The sequence below is a fragment of the Haliaeetus leucocephalus genome, unplaced genomic scaffold (assembly GCF_000737465.1).
Source record: "Haliaeetus leucocephalus isolate CR32 unplaced genomic scaffold, Haliaeetus_leucocephalus-4.0 Scaffold339, whole genome shotgun sequence".
Lineage (NCBI taxonomy): Eukaryota > Metazoa > Chordata > Aves > Accipitriformes > Accipitridae > Haliaeetus > Haliaeetus leucocephalus.
Window position 1 is genome coordinate 15,186,419 of NW_010972775.1, and position 19,752 is coordinate 15,206,170.

At 42.6% G+C, this 19,752-nt stretch overlaps 1 protein-coding gene across 2 annotated transcripts in view; it reads right to left on the reverse strand.

Annotated features, from left to right (window-relative positions):
* Window positions 1-19,455, reverse strand: part of ABHD2 (abhydrolase domain containing 2) — a 38,826-nt gene extending 19,371 nt beyond the window's left edge. Inside the window, exons 1-3 of one of the 2 annotated variants that reach the window (XM_010571968.1) lie at window positions 19,400-19,455; window positions 8,979-9,065; window positions 7,908-8,108 (exon numbers count right to left, since the gene is read on the reverse strand). In XM_010571968.1, coding sequence (XP_010570270.1) covers window positions 7,908-8,101 — 194 coding nt within the window. In that variant the 5' untranslated portion in view covers window positions 8,102-8,108; window positions 8,979-9,065; window positions 19,400-19,455. Of the gene's footprint in view, window positions 1-7,907; window positions 8,109-8,978; window positions 9,066-9,385; window positions 9,410-19,399 lie in introns of those variants that run through there. The other variant, XM_010571969.1, reaches the window with a different exon arrangement.
* Window positions 19,456-19,752: the final 297 nt, after the last annotated feature.

Sequence of the window (19,752 nt, forward strand, 5' to 3'; positions counted from 1 at the left end):
AGGATGTTGTTAGAGAGAAAATTAGAAGAGTCTTCAAAGCATCATCACTACTGCCAGAGTTTAAATGAAGACAAATGGCTTGGAGTGCACTGCTTCCCATAGCCTGCCTCATCAGGTCACAACTGGTTTCTTCAGGGAAAAAACACCCCAAACCTGCCTTCGAATAACCTGACTGGCAGTTACCTGAAGTACTGATCTTCAGTAAGTCAAATCTTTACACCGCTTTTACACAGGCAAACAGCACATACAGTTTCATTGATATGTTCTTCACCAAGACAGGAATCCCTATGACTCCATCCATAATGATGAACAAATGATACCTATGGGTTCCACATTTCCCTCAACACCAAAACTGTGTGAAGCCCTACGGACAAGGGTGCATTCACTGCTTGCTCCCTTCAGAATGCACAAGCTAGTGTTTCTGAGCATCCTATGGACCAAGCAAGTAAAAAGCTCAGCTTATCTTTTGTTAACTCTGATCAGTTGTTTAGGCATCATACTGCCTGCAGCAAAGATGTGCTAGTGTTAGTCACTCTGCATGTAACTACACTCTTTTAGATAAATATCCAAAGGTCAAGTTCCAGGATGAGTAATGTGCATAGGACAGTACCCTAATGCAGAGATTTGTTACTCCTGCTTAGTCATACTTAGGCACATTAAGTATATTTCTGCAGTTTACACTTAAAAATAAAGCAGTTAAAGCTCTGAAATACAGGCAAGTCTTAGAGCAGCAGCTTATCATCTCGCATATCTTTTCTTTTACTACTGCCCTTCAGCCTTTAAGCAATAGGCCTGTGATGAGATGGATATCCTAAAATCCCTTAGGTGTCCAGGCTCCACAAGACTTCAACAAGGAGGGGGGAAAGAAGTTGCCCAGATTGTATAGATCTTGCATAATCAGTGAAAAACTAAGACAGATTAAAATTTACCTTAGCAGATTGATGCAAAAGCAAGCAGCTATTAAAAATATTAAGACTTTCATTTACCAAGACAAGCTGCCAATCTAGCCTACTACAAAACCCTATAAAGCCTTGACAGTAACAAAGCGATGCCTCTATATCATTGCATTCCAGTAAAAGCTGTCCTGAGCCGAGGGCCAAGTTTGACTTTGCAAAGCATCCTTATAATCTATAGCAGGATCAGGCATATGATCCATCTGTCAGACTATTTCTATTGACCCTCCATTTTGGCAATGGACAAATCTGTTTTTGAAAGTATTCCTGTAAGTGACTTCTATCTACATCTTTCAGTGAAACAGTCTACAAGAACTTTCAAGACCAAGTACCAAGCATAACAGTGCAAAACTGTATAGGATTGAAGGACAAGACATCTTTTTATCCAGGGTTTGTGTGGATTTTCAGCTTGGTTTTGCTAAAACCATTCAAAGAGGAGAGCATAAAAAGAACTCTTCAGTCATAAAGGTGCATACCAACACATTGGTGAGGGAAAAAAGCTTGCCAGGAATTGTGCAAGAGTCTTCACCCTCTGAAAGCACAGATCAGGTAAGCTTAAATAAAATTTAGCTTATTATGTGAAAAACAGTTCCAGAGACATTTTCATACTTAACCCAGCTGAAAAAACCTAACTATCCACTGATGATAGCAATAGCTAGCACAGATTGTTTTGAAGTGAAGCCAACATTCCTCATGGCAAACAGCTGAAAAGAGATGCTCCTCTGAAACAATCATCCTGTAGACAGAAGAACATGTACTCAGGGTATTTTTCTTATGGCTCACCTTAATAAAACAAGCTCAGCAGGGTGTGACACATGGAAACACAAGCTAGATATCATGCAGACTGAACAACTCAGTAGTACTCAGTTTAAAGACCATTCAAGCATTGCCCTTTAGATTTTATGCTAAAATTATCACTACTGCTAAATTTAACCATGTCTTCCAAACAAGGGCCCCTCACTCATAAAAGCAGGTGGTTTCCCTCCAGCATTGATATTAAGTAGAAACAGGGAAAGTGTTAAATGACATGACAGACTTCAGCTTCTCTATAACACTTGCTATAAACCAAAGCAGTTTTGAAAAGCAGTGTACTGTAGAGGTTATCCCAGCACAGCAAATTTCACTGTATGGAGATGATTCACTATCTATTCCTCAGTGTGCCCTGTTCCAGTGAAGCTGCTCACAGGTATACAACAGCCCAGGCACAGACACCACATCTATAAGCAGAATTTCCACTGTTCTGCAACTGCAGTTTACAGATGACACAAGCTGAGCAGCCAGCTGGGTGGCGAACAGCAGTCAGGAAGACTTCTTGCAAAAGAGGTATATGCATGCCCACACAAGGACAAGGATGATGTACCACAATAGCACAGATAAGCAAGTACTGATGTCCTGGTTTCAGCTGGGATAGAGTTAACTGTCTTCCTAGTAGCTGGTACAGTGCTATGTTTTGGGTTCAGTATGTGAAGAATGTTGATAACACTGATGTTTTCAGTTGTTGCTAAGTAGTGTTTAGACTAAAGTCAAGGATTTTTCAGCTTCTCATGCCCAGCCAGCGAGAAAGCTGGAGGGGCACAAGAAGCTGGCACAGGACACAGCCAGGGCACCTGACCCAAACTGGCCAATGGGGTATTCCATACCATGGGATGTTCCATCCAGTATAGGAACTGGGAGGTGAGGGCGGGGAATCGCTGCTCAGGGACTAGCTGGGTGTCGGTCAGCAGGTGGTGAGCAATTGCACTGCACATCATTTGTACATTCCAATCCTTTCATTATTGCTGTTGTCATTTTATTAGTGTTATCATTATCATTATTAGTTTCTTCTTCTCTGTTCTATTAAACCATTCTTGTCTCAACCCACGGGTTTTGCTTCTTTTCCCGATTTTCTCCCCCATTCCACTGGGTGGGGGGGGAGGAGCGAGTGAGCAGCTGCGTGGTGCTTAGTTGCTGGCTGGGGTTAAACCACGACAACTGATAACACAGCAGATCCAAAGGCAAAGTTGCATTGTTCCGGAAACAAAAATCTCAGTTTCTGTGAAACAAAAATGGCTTCCCAGTTTGCTCCAGACCCAAAGGCTTTTAACTGACTCATTTTCCTGTTTTGATTTGGTCAGTTGCAATAGATACCAGGCACTCTGAGTAAAGACAAATATTTGAGGCAGTTAAGTTATGGCTTCCAGTAGCCAGTCCTATAACTTCCAGTAACAGGATTCTGTAATAGAAGGCAGACAGGAGAACAGATCTGCAGATGCCAGTTACTTATTATGGAAGCTGACTTATATGGCACAAGTACAGCACTCAGTCTTAACTGGCTAAGTGAATTCACAGCCAGTTACATAAATCTGCTCACAAATACTAATGTTCTAGCTCCAAATGCTGCATTTTATCTGTGCAGCACAGCCCCACATCTTGATAGGTGGCTGTCCACAACAGTGCCTGAGAGCAAGAGAATTCCTAGGTGTTCCACAAACATCCTCCTAGCATTTTAATATTAAAAACAATTCCAGTATGTGATTGTAGATTAAGTTTTAGTGGCTCTCGGGCAGCAGATTATAGTTTTAGAGCACATACATCATCCAGTATGCAGGAATTTAGGAAAGCAGCAGCTGTATAAGCAGCTCACACAAAGCACATAAAAAGCGTGCTATTTTTATTAGCAAGCATCGGCATTCAGGTCCTCAAAGATCTGAAGTGGAAGTTCAGCAACAGGCTTATTTTTGGAGCACTACTTCATTTCATCTGAGGAGATTAACACTTTAAACATTAACTCTTACATCGCCTTAGATGTGCTGTAGTACATTGGATACTGATGGCAAGAAAGCAGAGCCTAAAATTTGTCCATGTTAGGGAACACCCTGAGAACTGCTGCCTGCATTACAACAGGTGACAGGTTATTTTTTCCCCCCTTTACAGAGCAGTTTGGAGATACTTAAAGGATGCTTTACAGATCAAACCTTGTTTGAACCTTGTCCCTTATTTGATGTTAGGGAATACAATTTGAATTCCAATCAAGAAAGCTCATCTAAAAGTCTGCAGGGTTCAACCCCCCCCCGCAACACGTAGAAAGCAGCTTTTTCTGCATCAGCTCAGCTAGACTGTTCAATATGACGAAGACACAGCAAATATGTAACAACAAAAATTTAAAAGCAGCTTACAGAGCTTCCATGTCCCCTGAGTCTCTGAAAAAGAAACTAACATAAGCGGAGTAGAAGTGTTTGCTGCCTACAGAAACTGTATGAAGTCAGAAATATTTAAAAGTACAGACTGGCCTCCTTGGTTAAACCACCTCCTTCCCAATTTAGGCAGCTTTTAGTTAGTAAAGTGCCCATCCCACCCCTCCTCAACCTTCATTAACTACAAGAAGTATTCTAGTCAAAACAGGGCACAAGTATTACAGCACATCTTCCTTGCTGATGAGCTAGAGAACACAAGGCTGCTGCCAATGCCACAGCAGAGCATCTAGTAAGGACTCAGACCCCCTGAGGCTGCTTCTCTCCCCAGGGTCCATGCTTCAACTTATCAATAGGGAGCTGCCATTCTTCTCTGCCTCTCAACATGTTCACCTGCCAAAGCTTCAGGAGTAACACTGTTCTTCTAGTTTATTATTCTCCTGGAAGTGTTCCTCCCAGGGTAAAACACTAAGGGGATGACAGGAATCAAACACTGTTTGCTATTAGATAGAAGAAAAGAACATTGAAAAGCTTGAAGACAGCTTTTCTGACTACTTGTCTCCTTGCATCTAGGAGAAAAGCAATGACAGTGCAAAAGAGTCTTATGGTACCAGGCAGCCTGCTTATCCAGTATAGGTTATTGTGCAAACAAAGGATAAGAAGGATCTAGGCTGGATCTTTGACAGTGTTTACTAACAGCCTTGACAGTCATTTGCCTCAATCTTTGAGCAGGTTGCCTTTATTAATGATAAAAGTGTGCAGACAGCAAGGATAATTATTTTCGATGACACCTGTGCCACACCTCTACAGGAATAAAGATACACACACAGACTTGATAGAAGAAATTGGGAACAGCCAAAAAAATGTCTAGCCCAGTACAGCAAGCACTGGCCAAATTTGTCCTCATGAATCAAAGAGCCAATACTGCATTTCTACAGGAATAAGAGAACAGATGGCAGACTTTCCGTACCAATTTGAAAGACAGGAAAAGGAGAGAGCTGCAGCCAAGGGTTCGGCCCAAGTGCTCAAGGGCACCAGTAGCTGTGCTGATTTGCAAGTTTCCATGCAAGAAGCAGTTCTTTGAATGAAAAAGGGTCTGATTATGCTACTCCACTTGGTAAGCCAAAGTACAGACCTGGATGGGGGTAGAGGAAGGGAAATAAAGAGGTAAGAAAACACAAGCTCTAGGAAGACAGTCTCTTGCTTACCAGTGTTTGATCAATATGTAGAAAGCTTCTAGCAGTTTAGAGAACTGTAAAAAGCAGTACTAACATCTGCAAGTATAAGGTACCTGGCATGCAGCCATCTCAGGCAGCTTTACTAGCCAAAGGTCTTAAATTATTCATCCACCATCATTTGGCTTACTGAATGACACTATAGTTACAATGTATTGAGTAAGTCCATAGGTGAGGATGGTGCCATGAAGGGGAAAAAAACCTCAAAGTGTTTTTTTTTCCAAGTATTTTTGAACAGCTGCACAGATAGAATAACTTTGCATATTTCTGCTTTCTCCCTGCCATCCTGTTTTTTTCCAGCAATATCCTCACCCATTCCTCCCTTAAGCATAAGGGAGCTGAACAAACCAGGTCTGAAAGCCAGTTCACAGCTGTATAGAAGAATTGGTATTACAAACCCAGTACTGATACAAGAGGAGGGATTGCTGGGGTACGTATTTTGCTTTCATGGTAGAATTTGGAAGAGCTGCTTAATCAGCTTTCCTAACACTCTGAATAATTAGCAAGCAATCAAAGCCTTGCAAGATTTTTCAGAGCAGTATGGCACAAGCTGTTTTCACATAGCTTTTTGCTAATTAGTCCTACCAACTATTTCACGCATAATTGCAGGAATTTAAATATATTTGTTCCCCTTTAGTCTCCAGGCGACTTTCATACCTAAAGACCGGATTTCTGATTTTTTTTTTTAATTTCTGTATTGAAAAAACTGTGATAACATCAATAGAATAGCAAAAAATCATATATATGTCATCTTCCCTGTAAGCCCTTTCAATCCCCAACAGCAATTATATTCCTGTCTCTTCTAACAGAGGTGTACAGGTAACAAGCCTGAACAACTACCTCTTGACACATTTTGTTGTAGTTCATTTCAGCTGTGTTTGTTTCCTGGGGTCATGCAAGCCTCTCAGACAGTGTTCTGCCCAAGAACCATGTGTTAGAAATCACTGCTAGTTTTCATAGAAGTTGGCAAGCCTGAGCTCTGAGCTGATCCAGAGAAAGTAAACCACCCAAGATTGCACACTATTAATGCAATACTAGGGTTCTGCAAGAACCTCTTCACTCCTGCAATTAACACATAACAGATGTATTGTTATTTTTAGACATGTTCTGCATTTTTACTCCTTTGGGAATGCTTTGTTCTCTGAAAGTCAAAAATATACCTCTAATGCAGTAGTGCTAGGAGCTTGTGCTGTGAGAACAGAGCTGAAACAGGAGTAAAACAGACTCTGAATTCGCTTACAATGTGTTTCCAAAGATTAGCCTGATACTAATATGCCTTAAAGGCTGATCATCAGCACAGCTTTAGGCTTGCTCTTTCAGTGACTAGGGACATGTCAACCTGAAGTGCCAAGACTGAGATGACAAGTGTCCAAGATACACTAAGGAGGTTCTAGTTACTTGGTATTTTTTAGGGAAGCAACTGCTTTGCAGTTAAGGCACTAGCCATAAATCAAGAATCCAATTTCAATACTCAGCTTCAACACACACTTAGATTACTCCAAACTCAGAGTGCATCAGGGAACCCTCTTTAGGCTCCAATTTAAAACAGATAATGCTTTGTTTCCTGTAAGAGTTTACAGATCCTATGGCTTAAGATCTTACACTTTATGTAATCAAGGCACCTAACAGCACTGCTAAAAGCACCTCATCTCCCCTAGAAAGACTATCATTAAGTCAGCTTGACCTTTGAGATCCAAAAGGTTCATGCAGCTGCATTCAGCACCTACTAGATAACTGATGTATTTAGGGCTTCTAAATAGGACTTGCAAATTTTCAAAGTGATTGCAGAAGAAATACTGTAATCAAAATCCTTGTGCCTCCAAAGCCTCATGAAACTGTAGTAAATGCTTCATATTATCAGTGAAGGTAAGGGCAGCTGCACTGATTTTGGAGGTCCTAGAATGGAAGAGCAAGGATCAGCCTGCTCAAATACACAACTGACAAGGTCAATCTGAAAGTGGATTCAACAGGCTTGGAGCTGGCTAGTATGTCATTACTTTATTAAACTAGTTATGATGATGTGCTCTACCCAGTAACAGGTTTCATTAGTCTTCATCAACTTAAGGCACTTCAAATAAGAGTAGACACTTTAAAACCAATAGCCATCCCTATGTTCATTGCAAGTGTACAGACACCAAAAAAACACTTCCTTCCCGTAAGCCCCAACAGATTTCTTCCCTAATAGAAAGGAGAGTACATGAACAGGAACAAGTGCTGACTGCATCCCTCCCTCCCCCATTTCCACAGACAGTGGGCTATATAGTGTAGGTATAGTATAATATCAGCATATACCTACCATACAGAAGGGCAGGGATGACTTTTTCCATACAACCATGGAGAGCCCTGCACAACAAGACTTGGTCCTAACTCAGGTACCTGGGACACTAACAATAATGAAAAGCTTAACTTGGAACATGTTTATTTTCCCAAGAGAATACCCTGACACTCATTTGCACTCAGGTTTAAGAAACACACTAGGCAGAAGAATGGTTAAGTGCAGCTCTTCTCCCTGTAACACAGGTCAACACAGAAAAACATATACTACTTACTCTTTGGTCAGAAGTGGGCAGGATTTGATGAGAAAGCGGGCCAAAGCAGAGTCCTGGTAAATGAGTTCAGGAGGGGCAGTTGGGCTTTTTAAATTCAAGCAGCGAACAATAACATACAGAACAGCAGCAACTGCAGCTAGCTTCACCCCATCAAACACTGCCGGCAGCTCAGGGGTTTCCAACATTGCACTCATTTTGAGCCTGGAAATAAGAACCAATATTAAAGCTTTTTGCAATATACTGCTGGATATGAATATCAATTGCCATGTTAAATATAAGACTGTGCTAACCAACTAAATTTGTCAGTTAACACTGCTACAAAAATCATAGCTTATCAACTCAAGACTAACAACTTCTAAGATGAAAGGAAGTTTATTTTGTACTGCTCAAACCCCTGACCACCACAAGAAATAGAACCTGGATGATCAGTTGGACAGGAGATTTATTCCTAATCAGTGCTACACTAGAATTGCAACAGTGTCTCAGATGTCAAACCCTACAGTTTGCAGACAGTCAATACTTTAAGGATCTTGGCCACGACTACCCAGCTCAAACAGAAGCTGAGTGAAAAGCCAGGCTATAAAGTCACATCAGCAGCTTTGGACATGTCTTTCTTCCCAGATGTACAAGCTAGACTTGAAAAGGAGACCTTCAAAGAACTACTGTGTTAGCTCCACAGCCTGAATTTTGCAACTCCATGAGAATACTGGTACTAACACCTGCATGTATTTAAGGTGGTCACTTTACACACCAGTGAGTTCAGCATTTCTTTTAATTCACTGTAGTTCTGCAGCTGAAGGAGAACTAGATTAATACCTAGTCTTGCAAGGGCTTCAAAGGAAGTGGGGCAGGGGAGAGAATTAAAAAAAACCCACAACATCACAACATCCTTCCAGCTTGAAATCAAGTTCTTAAACCAATCCAGTTTCTTTTGAACATATGGTTCAAATAGCTGGCTGCAGTTATCACAGGGACATTTCATCCATATTGAAGGGGCTGGTTTTTTCCTGGGTCCTTCCTCAGACACACATGTAACCCAAGTCAGATAGCAAGTGACAAGTCAAGTCTTACCAATGTCACTTTTTCTTCAAACTGGAAATAATTGCCAGTCCTCAGTAGAATTGTCACTGTCTGGATCCACGTGCTACTGGAGTCACCCTGTGAGGGGAGGAAAAGCAAATTGATTATTACTGATAAGGTTACATCTCTCAGCTGGAAGGGAAGAACACAAATTTATACAGAGGTCCCATCATAGACATTGCAATTGATTTGTGTATTCAGTCCTACCTGCTTCAACTCTGATCCATCTGCATCAAACCTCTTGCCTACAGATAGATTCCAGACTAGATCAGTTGCCTACATCATATTAATTTATCTACAGTATGCAAATACACCTTCATGAGATAGGCAGAAAGCAATAATGAAAACCAGTGCAACTTCAGAGGAAAGCCAAGCTATGAACTTCCAGAACAACACACATTCACCATCTTCACAGGAGAGTGACATTGTCCCCAGTTACAAAAACTACCCAAATCCCTTCCTATTTAAAAGGCTAGAAGTAACTTCTCAATTCTGTGCAATATCTACACTGTTACTGAAGTGTGAAGCCAGTCTGAAAGAAGTTTCCTGCTACTTTTAGTCAGGCTTAGCAAAGCAGCTCACTCCTACACATGGAAGCTTGTAAACAGTCTCTGCTTGTTCCCACACTTGCTTTTTTGAGAAGTTACAACATACCACACTTCAAGATGATGAGAGCCACCAGGAGGCTCAGATACAGCCACCTAATTAACACTAGTGCATATGCACCAAGGCTTGTTACAAGAATCTGATGATGCCAATAAAAGAGATAGCTTTCAGCCTGTAACTGTAAAAATGTAAGTGGTATTTACAATTAGAACTGGATTCCCTACAGGCACAACAAACCAATGGGGAATTAGAGCTTCCAGGAAAAAGCTCCAGAACTGTCTGCTCTCTACCACAGCTACTGCTTCTAACTTGGAAAACACACCAATGGGACAGACCATACCAAAGCCTTACTCTTCTTCCTAGCAGGAAGACAAAACCTCAGAAGTACTTTCTGTACACAGTGCAGCTACACTAAAATCTCTTGGAAGAAATCAAGTCTGACATCAGCTATTGATTAACAGCATGCTGGAAAGCTGCAAGTTTCTGCCACCATAACCATCTGTGTTGCAGGAGAACAGAGGGTGAGGAAAGTGGAGACATTTAATTTTTGACAACTCTGAAGCTTTTATTTTCCAGTTCTGAGCTTCACAGTAGAACGGAGAGAAGAGCAGGCTACAAAGCCATTTATTGTTCTAATCAGCAAATTACATTGGCATCATGTATCTCAATGAAGAGTTCGAGTACAATGTTCAGCTCTAGCACATTACCTCACTTCCACACTTAGTAGACTTTCACCAACACTACCATCAACTGCACAGAAGACAACAGGCCAACTACAGCAATGGCTTCTCCAGGGAAGGTACAATCAACAGAAGAGCAGACCAAGTTTGTGAACAATCACTGACTCAGGGACAACTAGGTGCTTGAGCAAATCTTCCCCCCAGCTGAAACACCCAGAAGTTCTGTTGGCATCTTCCTTTCACTGTTTTATTTAGAAAATTAACAGAGACACTGATACAAAAGTTATCCAAGACCTTCCTGCCACCTGGATTTCAAGCTAGTTTGCTATTTACAGCTTTCACATTATTAGTGAATTTGTTAAAAATAAAATTGGGCATGATTAGTCATTAGCATTTTGTATTTGTGACTCAATATAACCAATCCAACTAAGCTGTATCACCCTGAGAGTCTTCTCTCCCACATAATCTTCAGATTACAAACACATCTTTTCTGATACTTCCCTCATTTTAGCCTGTTGCTACCTTAAAAAAGCATACTAGCTTGGAGTTACTTTCAGAAAAATCAGCTGTTGGTAGACAGGATTATACTTCGACACTTGTGAACTACTATTTTTCCATTTTAGACAGTCTAACTACACATTCACTGAACATACACACCTCAAACATGTGCTAGAGGGTCATGTATTTGTCAGGATCTTTACCTAAAAGCTCAGATCAGTCTGTGTACAGCTAACACGAAGTTGGCCCTGCTGTTGCAGTTGCACAGCTGTCTGCAATGATTAACTAAGCAATGGGATCTAGTCCAAGATGACTAGATTGGTAAACTCCATGCCCTATGGATCCAGCTGTGGCACTTCAGGTACCTCCTTGAGAGTCTGGTATTTCTGAAGACCTAAACAGACCCATCTCAGCCAGGGCAGATTTGCAGGGGCTGAGCCAGAGCACCCTGCTCTAAAATTTTAAGGGTTTAGCTTACTGAAATGGATTTGAGAGCTCTGCCTCTAATCACGTAGGACAAATGCCTCCCTATTTATGAGCAGGAATGAGGTCACCTTGCTTCTGTTTTGTTAAACCCTTTTTGCATTGACCCAATAAACTTGTCTGTTTATGAAAAAGGACAGATAACCAGTGTTGAGCCAGTCAAATTTTAATCTAGGATCTCCTCTAAATGGCTCAGCATTAATATAAACATATGAACATTTGGTCTTTTCTGTATACAGAACACTAGACTCACTTTTAGCAGGCTAGACAAAATGAGGAAGAGGCAGTAAGCACATCACTGAAGCAATCAAGCCTGCCTTTTAATCCATCACAGGGTTTGAGATCCACATTGAGGAACACAAAGAAGTTGAAGCTCTTGGGGCCAAGGATGTTATTTTGAAGCACCTTAAGTGTACAGTTCTTTTTTTAAAAATCACTAAAAGGTATGACAGCCCCAAAGACTGACAGTCTTTTCAAGCAATATTCTTAAGTCCCCCTTGTGACCAAGGAATAACTTTAAAATCAATCACTGGAAAGCAAGTGCTGGATTTGTGGAGTCTTTTCATTTGTCCTTTCATCACAGAATAAAAAGCTGAAAAACATGTTATAGGAAACACTTCAAAATTACTGCTAACAGAGTGCACCTCACCTGTACAAGTATAATGAGAAAAAATACCCATGTCTCCACTTTCCAGACAGGAACAGAAACAAGTACAACAAAAGGCAGTAAAGCTACAGCAAATTCCTTATATATCCTTTCAAAAACACTGGGTTTTGGGAAAGCCATCAACAATTTTACTTGTACAGTAAGTGAACTCACAACTGACAACAAATCTGAGACCTGCACACATTTCTGTTCCAGGTTTACTGGGGAGAGGAGGCTCTTCCAGGGACAGAAGTCACTTCACCCTGTGACTCAAGGGGGCACGCACAGGATTTGGTAACTACCAAGCATTACAGCTCCTCCACCCACGCTGAAGCAGAGCCTGACTCTGCATACTGGAAAGCCAACATTAAAAAAGCAAAGACATTAAAGGAAGCCACTCCCATAGGGTCCTTCCCTTAGGCCTTTTAATGAGCAAGAGACTCATTTCACTGAAGCATTAGAAATGCTTTGGGCTAAAGCAAAGATGCAGCTATATGGAACTGCCCACAGACAAGAGTAAAGGCAGCCTCTTTAAAAGGGGCTCCACTAGCAAGATATTTTATGGTCCATTACATTCACTGAAGAATCTTGAAGGAATCCTGTTTCCAGGAATGACAGTTTGATACAAAAGCCTCCTAGATGCCCTCCCACCAGTAAGCATTCTGACTCACTAGTGCTTTCAGAGCTCAGCTGGACACCAAAACACTGGAGCATGCCTGGCCAACACTGAAAGCCTTTAAAAATCCTCTTTCCTATCCTTTTACAGCTTCTACCAAGTAGTGTAATACCCTCTCTTCCCCACTAAGATTCAGAAGAGCCAAAGAGGCTGTTTCTAGACAGATTAAGCAGACAGACTTCGTTAACTAACTTATCAGACATTTCTTGGACTAATTTCATTTATTTGTAGTGCCTGCTTGGGGACTAAAACTCTGAAAGCAAGTCTGCCAGACCAGAGGAAAGCAAAACACCCTACTTTAAAGAGTTGTGCCTAGGCAGATTCAGATCAGAAGTAATTTCTGCCCCCCTCCAGTCTTTGAAGGGGGAAGAAGGAAGGCTGTTTCACTGAAGTTAGAATGTTTCCAGGAAATTAATCATCTTTAATATCAGCCAAAGCTAATGCCTCTTCCAAAGTGACAGGTCTGTCACTACCAGGTAAGATACTTAGAACCATTATGGAGAAGGGAACTTTATTAAGGAAAGGGTGGGAAGTCAGAGCACTACAAAGGTTTTTAAATAAAGCCAAGTCTTATGCCAGCATATTATTTGAATCTCACTTCAGGAGGTGCACAGAAGTGTGTCACACTGCTGAGATTTCAATGATTTAAAGGCAGAGGAAGATGTTTAGAGACCATCCAGATGAAAATATACATAGGAAACATACACCTGGGAAAGACTCTGAAGCAACGTGTCTTGATGGGAAAGGCTGGCAGACTAAGGTTTTGTAAAGCACTGGAGGACAGTCTGAGGTCCCACAAGCTACATGAGTACATGAATCTGTGCAAGGGGAACCATGAAAAAAACCTCAAGCTTTATTGCACAGTCCAGTATCCTGCCTTTTACACAGCACCTTTTGTATAAAAGATGCTTTCATTTTTACAGAAAAGTGTTAAGCCTAAACTGCTACTTTAAGGTCTCAAAAAAATTACATAGATACAAGTATTTTAGGGCCATACCAGTACTACGCTTCATTGGTTTAGACACAAAGCAAGGCATTACACTGTTTGAGACTGGCATCTAACCAGCCCAATCTTACCCCATGTAGAACCTCTTATTATCTTCAGCAGTAGCTCAGAAGAGAACACGTCAGAAGCAAATGCTGAGGTCATCTTGATGTATCACTCAGCACTCCTGTCCATTTAGAACAGCCAACTAAGTCTCAGACCTCAAAGCATAGAGGGTATAATTAAGAATTAGCTGAGCACTTCAAGCACTTAAGCTTAGGTTTCAGGAGATGTGGCCATGAAAGATAAAGCGTAGTCCTCGCCACAGTCATGAGGAGTCTGGTAAAGCCTACTGCAGTTCTGTCATCAAACATCTGACAGATTTTATCTCCAAATAAAGAGTGCATGCTGACATATCCCATCACAAGGATGCTTTAAAGAACATTATTTGCACAGCACACAGAAGTCCTTGGTGCAAATCCCTCTGCCTTGTGCGAGAGCCAGCGCCCAGGCCAGGATTTGGCTGGTTGGCAAGTATACAAAGCAGCAGGTACTGTTTACACCATGTTCCAACAAGAATTTCTTGGCTGGTGCCTTCACTGGAATTTGACCTTTTCATCAGATACAATAGTTGGCTCATATACTAAATTTAGAGGTACTGTGAGGTTACAGGGACAAAGTTCATAGCACAAGGTACCATCAGCACAGCCAGAAAGACAGGTGCCTTTAACTGGAGCTTTTTTCCTTTTTTGACTTTGAGAAGTCCTACACCATCAGAGCAGAAGCCAAGCACCTAAGAGGGCTGGGTGTACAAGCCAAGGCAGCTTGCTTAAGAAAGCACCTGAGAATAATTCCATAGCCAACAGGGCCAAAGACTCTTTGGGTCTTTCACTTCCCCAAGGAGGCCAATTTACAGACAAATGAGCCTTGAATTTCACTTCCTTCTGACTACAGGAACTGCTTTTGTTTCTTCACAATATCATTTTAACTGCTCAAAATTGTTCTACTGCATCACAGGCAGCTTTTGTGTATTATTTAAGAATGCTGCTATATAGACTCCCTGTATGTTACCTTATCTGGTTCCTGCTTGACACAGATGGATTGAAAAACACTGTATTAGCTTTTATTGCACACACCTAATGTACAAGATTAAGACAAGACAAGGCTCCGATGACTCCACAGAAATCAATTCATTGCATCTTATCTTATAAGAAAGGCTTATGTTATTTAAGTAAACATAACTATTCGATTACTGCAGAGACTTAGGACTTTGTCACACCCTAACTACTCACTGCCTTATGGAACTACAGGGCAGAGCTTCAGGTCCTTGTAGAAGAGGTCAAGCTTACTTTTAAGTACTGAGGGAGAAGAAATACTGGTTAACACCTTTCCACAGCCTTACAGCATTAGCAGGTGTCACTTACCTACCACATAACCCTGTGTCACTGGGCAGCATTAAGCTCAAGGGAAGAAGTGGAATAAACACATTGCAGAGAACCCAACAATCCATGCTCAGTAGTTGAGGCAACATGCTACTAGCGTCAAGCCACAGATAGCTAAGTGAGCTAATACAAACTGCACCACAGACTTAAACCCCCATGCAAAAGTATGCTCTATTCCGTCACTATATTTTGAAACACAGCATCATACTGTTAAAGCCTCATTTACCCTCAGACTCCAACCCCTCCATACCCACCCTGTCACAGAGCTCAGATGTACACATCAGAGGAGCAGCCCAAAGTCCAAGCACATCACAGCTGTGTGCTCAGCTACAGGGTGCACAGCTGAGTAAGTGGGGAGCATGCTCCACACCTGATTAGGTGCACAGCAGGGAAAGACCACCTATCACCAAAGCACAAGTTAAGACAGCTAAGAGAACTTTATTCAAGACTGGTCCAATTCAAGCAGTCTGAAAACACCTATATCTGAACATGATCAAAAGCTGAGGTGCCACTTCACTCTGAGGTCTTCAAACACCTTGCTTCCCACACCCCCCCTCACCCCCAACAAGCAGCTCTGCTCCACAGCAGTACAGAAGATTTGCAGAGTCATTCTCTCAGTCTGTCCATGACAGACAGAAGGTTCATGCTAGAGAAGTTTAATTCACATAATTACATTAAAAATGAAGGAACAACATTTCAGGACGAAAGAACCAAATACAAAGAGACAGGACCTGACCAACACACAGCTACCACTACTGCAGAATACTCAAGTTTTATCAGAATGCTGATTAAAACAAAGGGTTTTGAGCACTACAGCAGTCACCAGCAACTCAAAAGTTTGAAGAGCTATATTGCCCACTCTCCTGTTGAATCTGAGTGCGAGGTTAGGGATATTACAGCCACACATCTTAGGACATTTTCTCCTTACCTCTTACAAGGATGTTCACTGTAAATGACTGTGCATCTGCTTATTTCACCTAGTGCAATCTTTCATAGTCACATATGCCCAACCAACACTTCACAGAACTGGGTGTTCCAGTTAAGGGACAGCCAGGCTTGAATACCCTCAGCATAATCTTTCTGGAACCCGCATCTCTATGCAAAAAGCATCTTTGAAGATGTAAGTAAGTTTAGAAGCAGGACAAGTTGTTGAACAGTGAACCAACCCCTCACTAGCAGCCAGTCACTCATCCGAGCTGACCCTTTCCATAAGGAGCCTATATTACACTCAGTACTCAATGCCCTGAATAGGGTTGTAGCTCAATTATTAGCAACTAGTACATCAGAAGTTTCAGAAGGCTTTGGTGTTTGCAGGAGCTCAGTCCATATTAGCAGAGGAAGTTGTCATTGCCATTTTAGTCAAACTGAACCCATGATAATGAGAAACTCAAGCATTTCTCAACAGCACAGTAAGCACTAGGCAACTGCACTTTGTCAATCTAGAGATACAGATGAAAGTCTTCTGTACATTGCAAAGTATGACACTTCCTTCCACTGCCATTACGTCTAACAGAGCACAGGCACAAAGAAGTTTCAAGCACCTGTTTTGTACAGAACTGCTTTGCACATTTTGAATTACTGCTGCCTAATGCTGGCAGAGTAAGGCTGGCAGTCAGAGACAATCTTTATTATCAAGTCAACTGATATAGCTGGAGAAAAGGGAAGCCCTTGGACACACAAGCCTTCCTAGTGCTAAAAGAGGCTAAGACAGCTGCCTGACTAGGTTAGCATCATTGCCACCCACATATGTTGGGCAAGCGGGACTTTGCTCTCCATAAGGACAGACTGCCCTTGCACATTGAAATTAAATCAATTGTTTGGTACTGGACTTGATCAGCTGAGTTTGATCAGATTTTTTAACTGCATATAAGCTTAATCTTCACAAGCTATTTAGGCTGAAGAAGGGCAAATACTTGCATAGAAGTTCAGTTGATCTATAGTACACATTAAAAATAGCAATTTAGCACTGTAACACATCATGAAATACGATCTTGCAGAGAAACTCAAAAGTGTAGATGAAGAGGACTCCAATATACTAGCCAAACTATGATGATTTAGACTTTTGCTGAAAAGTCCAAACCACCAGTTTCAGGCTGGTGTCTACATCTTTCAACAGGAATTACAAGCACTAAAGACCCCAGAACACACACCCCTACTCGAGACTTTGCTAAATCCTGTTCTTTATTGACAAGTTCTGGCACTGCCAGAGCTGGCAGCATGAAAGTAAGGATGAAGAAGCTATAAATAGAGAACAAGAAAGGGGAGTAACAGAGCAAAGAGAATCCAACAGCACCCAGGACATTTCCATTATTGAGTGAGGTTAAACTACAACTAGAGAGGGTTTGAATCACTGCTCTAAAGCCACCATTTTCTATAGTACATCAAATTACATCTAAAGATACAGTTGGAACTTAGAAGATTTGGATAACCTCTCCATATGACTGTGTCAAGGACAAATGATGTTATTGTGCCACCTTTCCTGCCCAATACCACATCCCAGAACAGTGACTATTTCAGCATGTTAATCTCTGCGTTTTCACATGACAAATTTAATAATGCAGCTTTATGAAACTCTAAGAGACTCAGCTGCTATTCATTCCCTGAATAGAAAAATATAGCTTTTGCAAGAAGAGTAGAACAAATTAGTTTTTAAGTTTAACTTCTTCACAAACAGTTTTGCAAGATGGAAGGTTTTATCCCCAACCTCCACATCTTTTCCACCCCTAGAAAAGACAGTCTAGCACAATCTTAGGTCAGCCTCATCCTCTATGCAGCTAATTCACTCAGTAACACAGGGGACCTCACATGCAAAAGCTGAAATACAACTATTTTTAAGACTAAGGCAGGAGAATAGAAGAACACAAACATTAGCTCTTAGTTCTTTTTTAAAAATTCTTCCTGTTCTCTTGACTTTGACACCAAAATAAATGATGGCTAGACTAATAAGAAAGGCTGCATGTCCACTGATCCAAGAAGAAACAAGAGAATTTATTGAAACTTATCTTGCAATATGAGAACTAAGCAAGCATCGAGGAAAGGTGAGTACATGAACCAAGAAAAGATAATAACAGAACAACCAAAGACTAGTTGTCAATAACAAAAGACCCTGCACAGGAAATTACCATTATCAATGAAGGTCTGAAAATGAGATATCACAAATGCAAACAGCTGAACTGTGTGTTCTACAAACACCATATCAGTGGGGACTAGAACATGTCAGCCTAAGCAATATTACAAACATGGCTGAGCATGATAATCATTGATAAACAAGGCATGTAAGCTGAACACACTGTACCAGTTAGCTAATTAATAAGCCACAAACGTTTGTTACAGAAGGAGGCACCAGTGCTGTGGAAGCCAAACAGCAATCTGCAAGAGGAAGGCAGGAATCTTTAGTACTTACCACACCAGTGACAATTGTGCCTCCACAATAAGAGGAAGCCGTTATGAATTCTCTGAAGAGACCTGCATGAGAGCACAACTACAGAATGCAGTCCCTCCAACCACAACTGTAGCAATAAAGCTGCTGCTAACATACCTCTTAAAAAGTTAGTGTCAGGTGAGGGATTTCACCAGCTGGAATACGTCAACTGTGACAGATATATATACCCATCCTGTGCTGGAGTAAATCACGAGTTATACATGAAGTAGCAGAATGGAGTGGATAGAGTCCTGTCACACAGGCTAACAAGCAGGTATACAGTACACATCAACAAAAGGAAGTCTAAAGTTGTTGCAAAATGCTAGTAGCAGTGTCAGGACCTAGGAGCATGAGTAACAGAGGAGAAAAGCCTCATTTAGGGGAAGCAGTGTGACCTGACAGACATCAGCCAGAACTCACCTGGCTCTAACTCACACAAGTGTCATCTCCTCAGGACCTCTGCTCCACACTCAGCTCCCCAGCAGCATAGGATTGCTCCCCACCTCAGCCGTCACTCCCTGTCAGCACAGGCTGCTCACACCACTGCTTTTCTTGCCCTGCACAACCTCACACCTCCACAAGGCAACGGGGAAAGGCCACCACCACACCACCAGCTGCACAGACCTTCCAACCCCGGCAAGAACCGAAAGGAGAGGCACCAGGAGGCGACCAGACCACAGGTCACCACAGCCAGGCCAGGCTGAACCCCACCGCAGGGCTACTCCCACCTCCACCCCAGGAAATAAAGACATAAGGCAAGCCTGCTGCAGAAAACAAACAGAAAGAAGGCGGCTAGGCGGGCACGGGGAGCCTGAGGCCGGAGCGAGAGGAGTGCCGCTGACCGCTCAGCACCTGACAGACCCGGCCGCGGGGCGGCGACCGGACGCCCCGCGCCCCTTCAGGCCCCGCAATGCTGAGAGGGAGGGAAGCCCAGCCGCCGCGGGGAAGGGGCTGCTGGAGCACCGCCGACCTCACCTGCAGGCCCGGCCCGGCTCGGCCGCGCCACTGCCGGCAGCTCCCGCCGCCGCTCCCACCCGTCTGCACCGGCCCCGCTACGCGCAGCCCCTTAGCAACCGCCCTTGCCTTCCCATTGGTCGCGCCGCCCTGCCGCTCCCGCCCATGCCCGCGCGCGGATTAGCCGGAAGGCGAGCTGAGGGTGGGAGCGCGCTCCAGCCGGACTGCAGAGGCGCCATTGGCTGGTGGAGACGCAGCGGGGCGGGACACTGCGGTTCTGTTGGCTTGGGCGTCTCTCAGTCAGGCGGAGGGCGGTGATCGGCGTCCACGGATGGGGCGGGGCTGCTGGCGCCTCTGGGGAGCCGCAGCTGCCG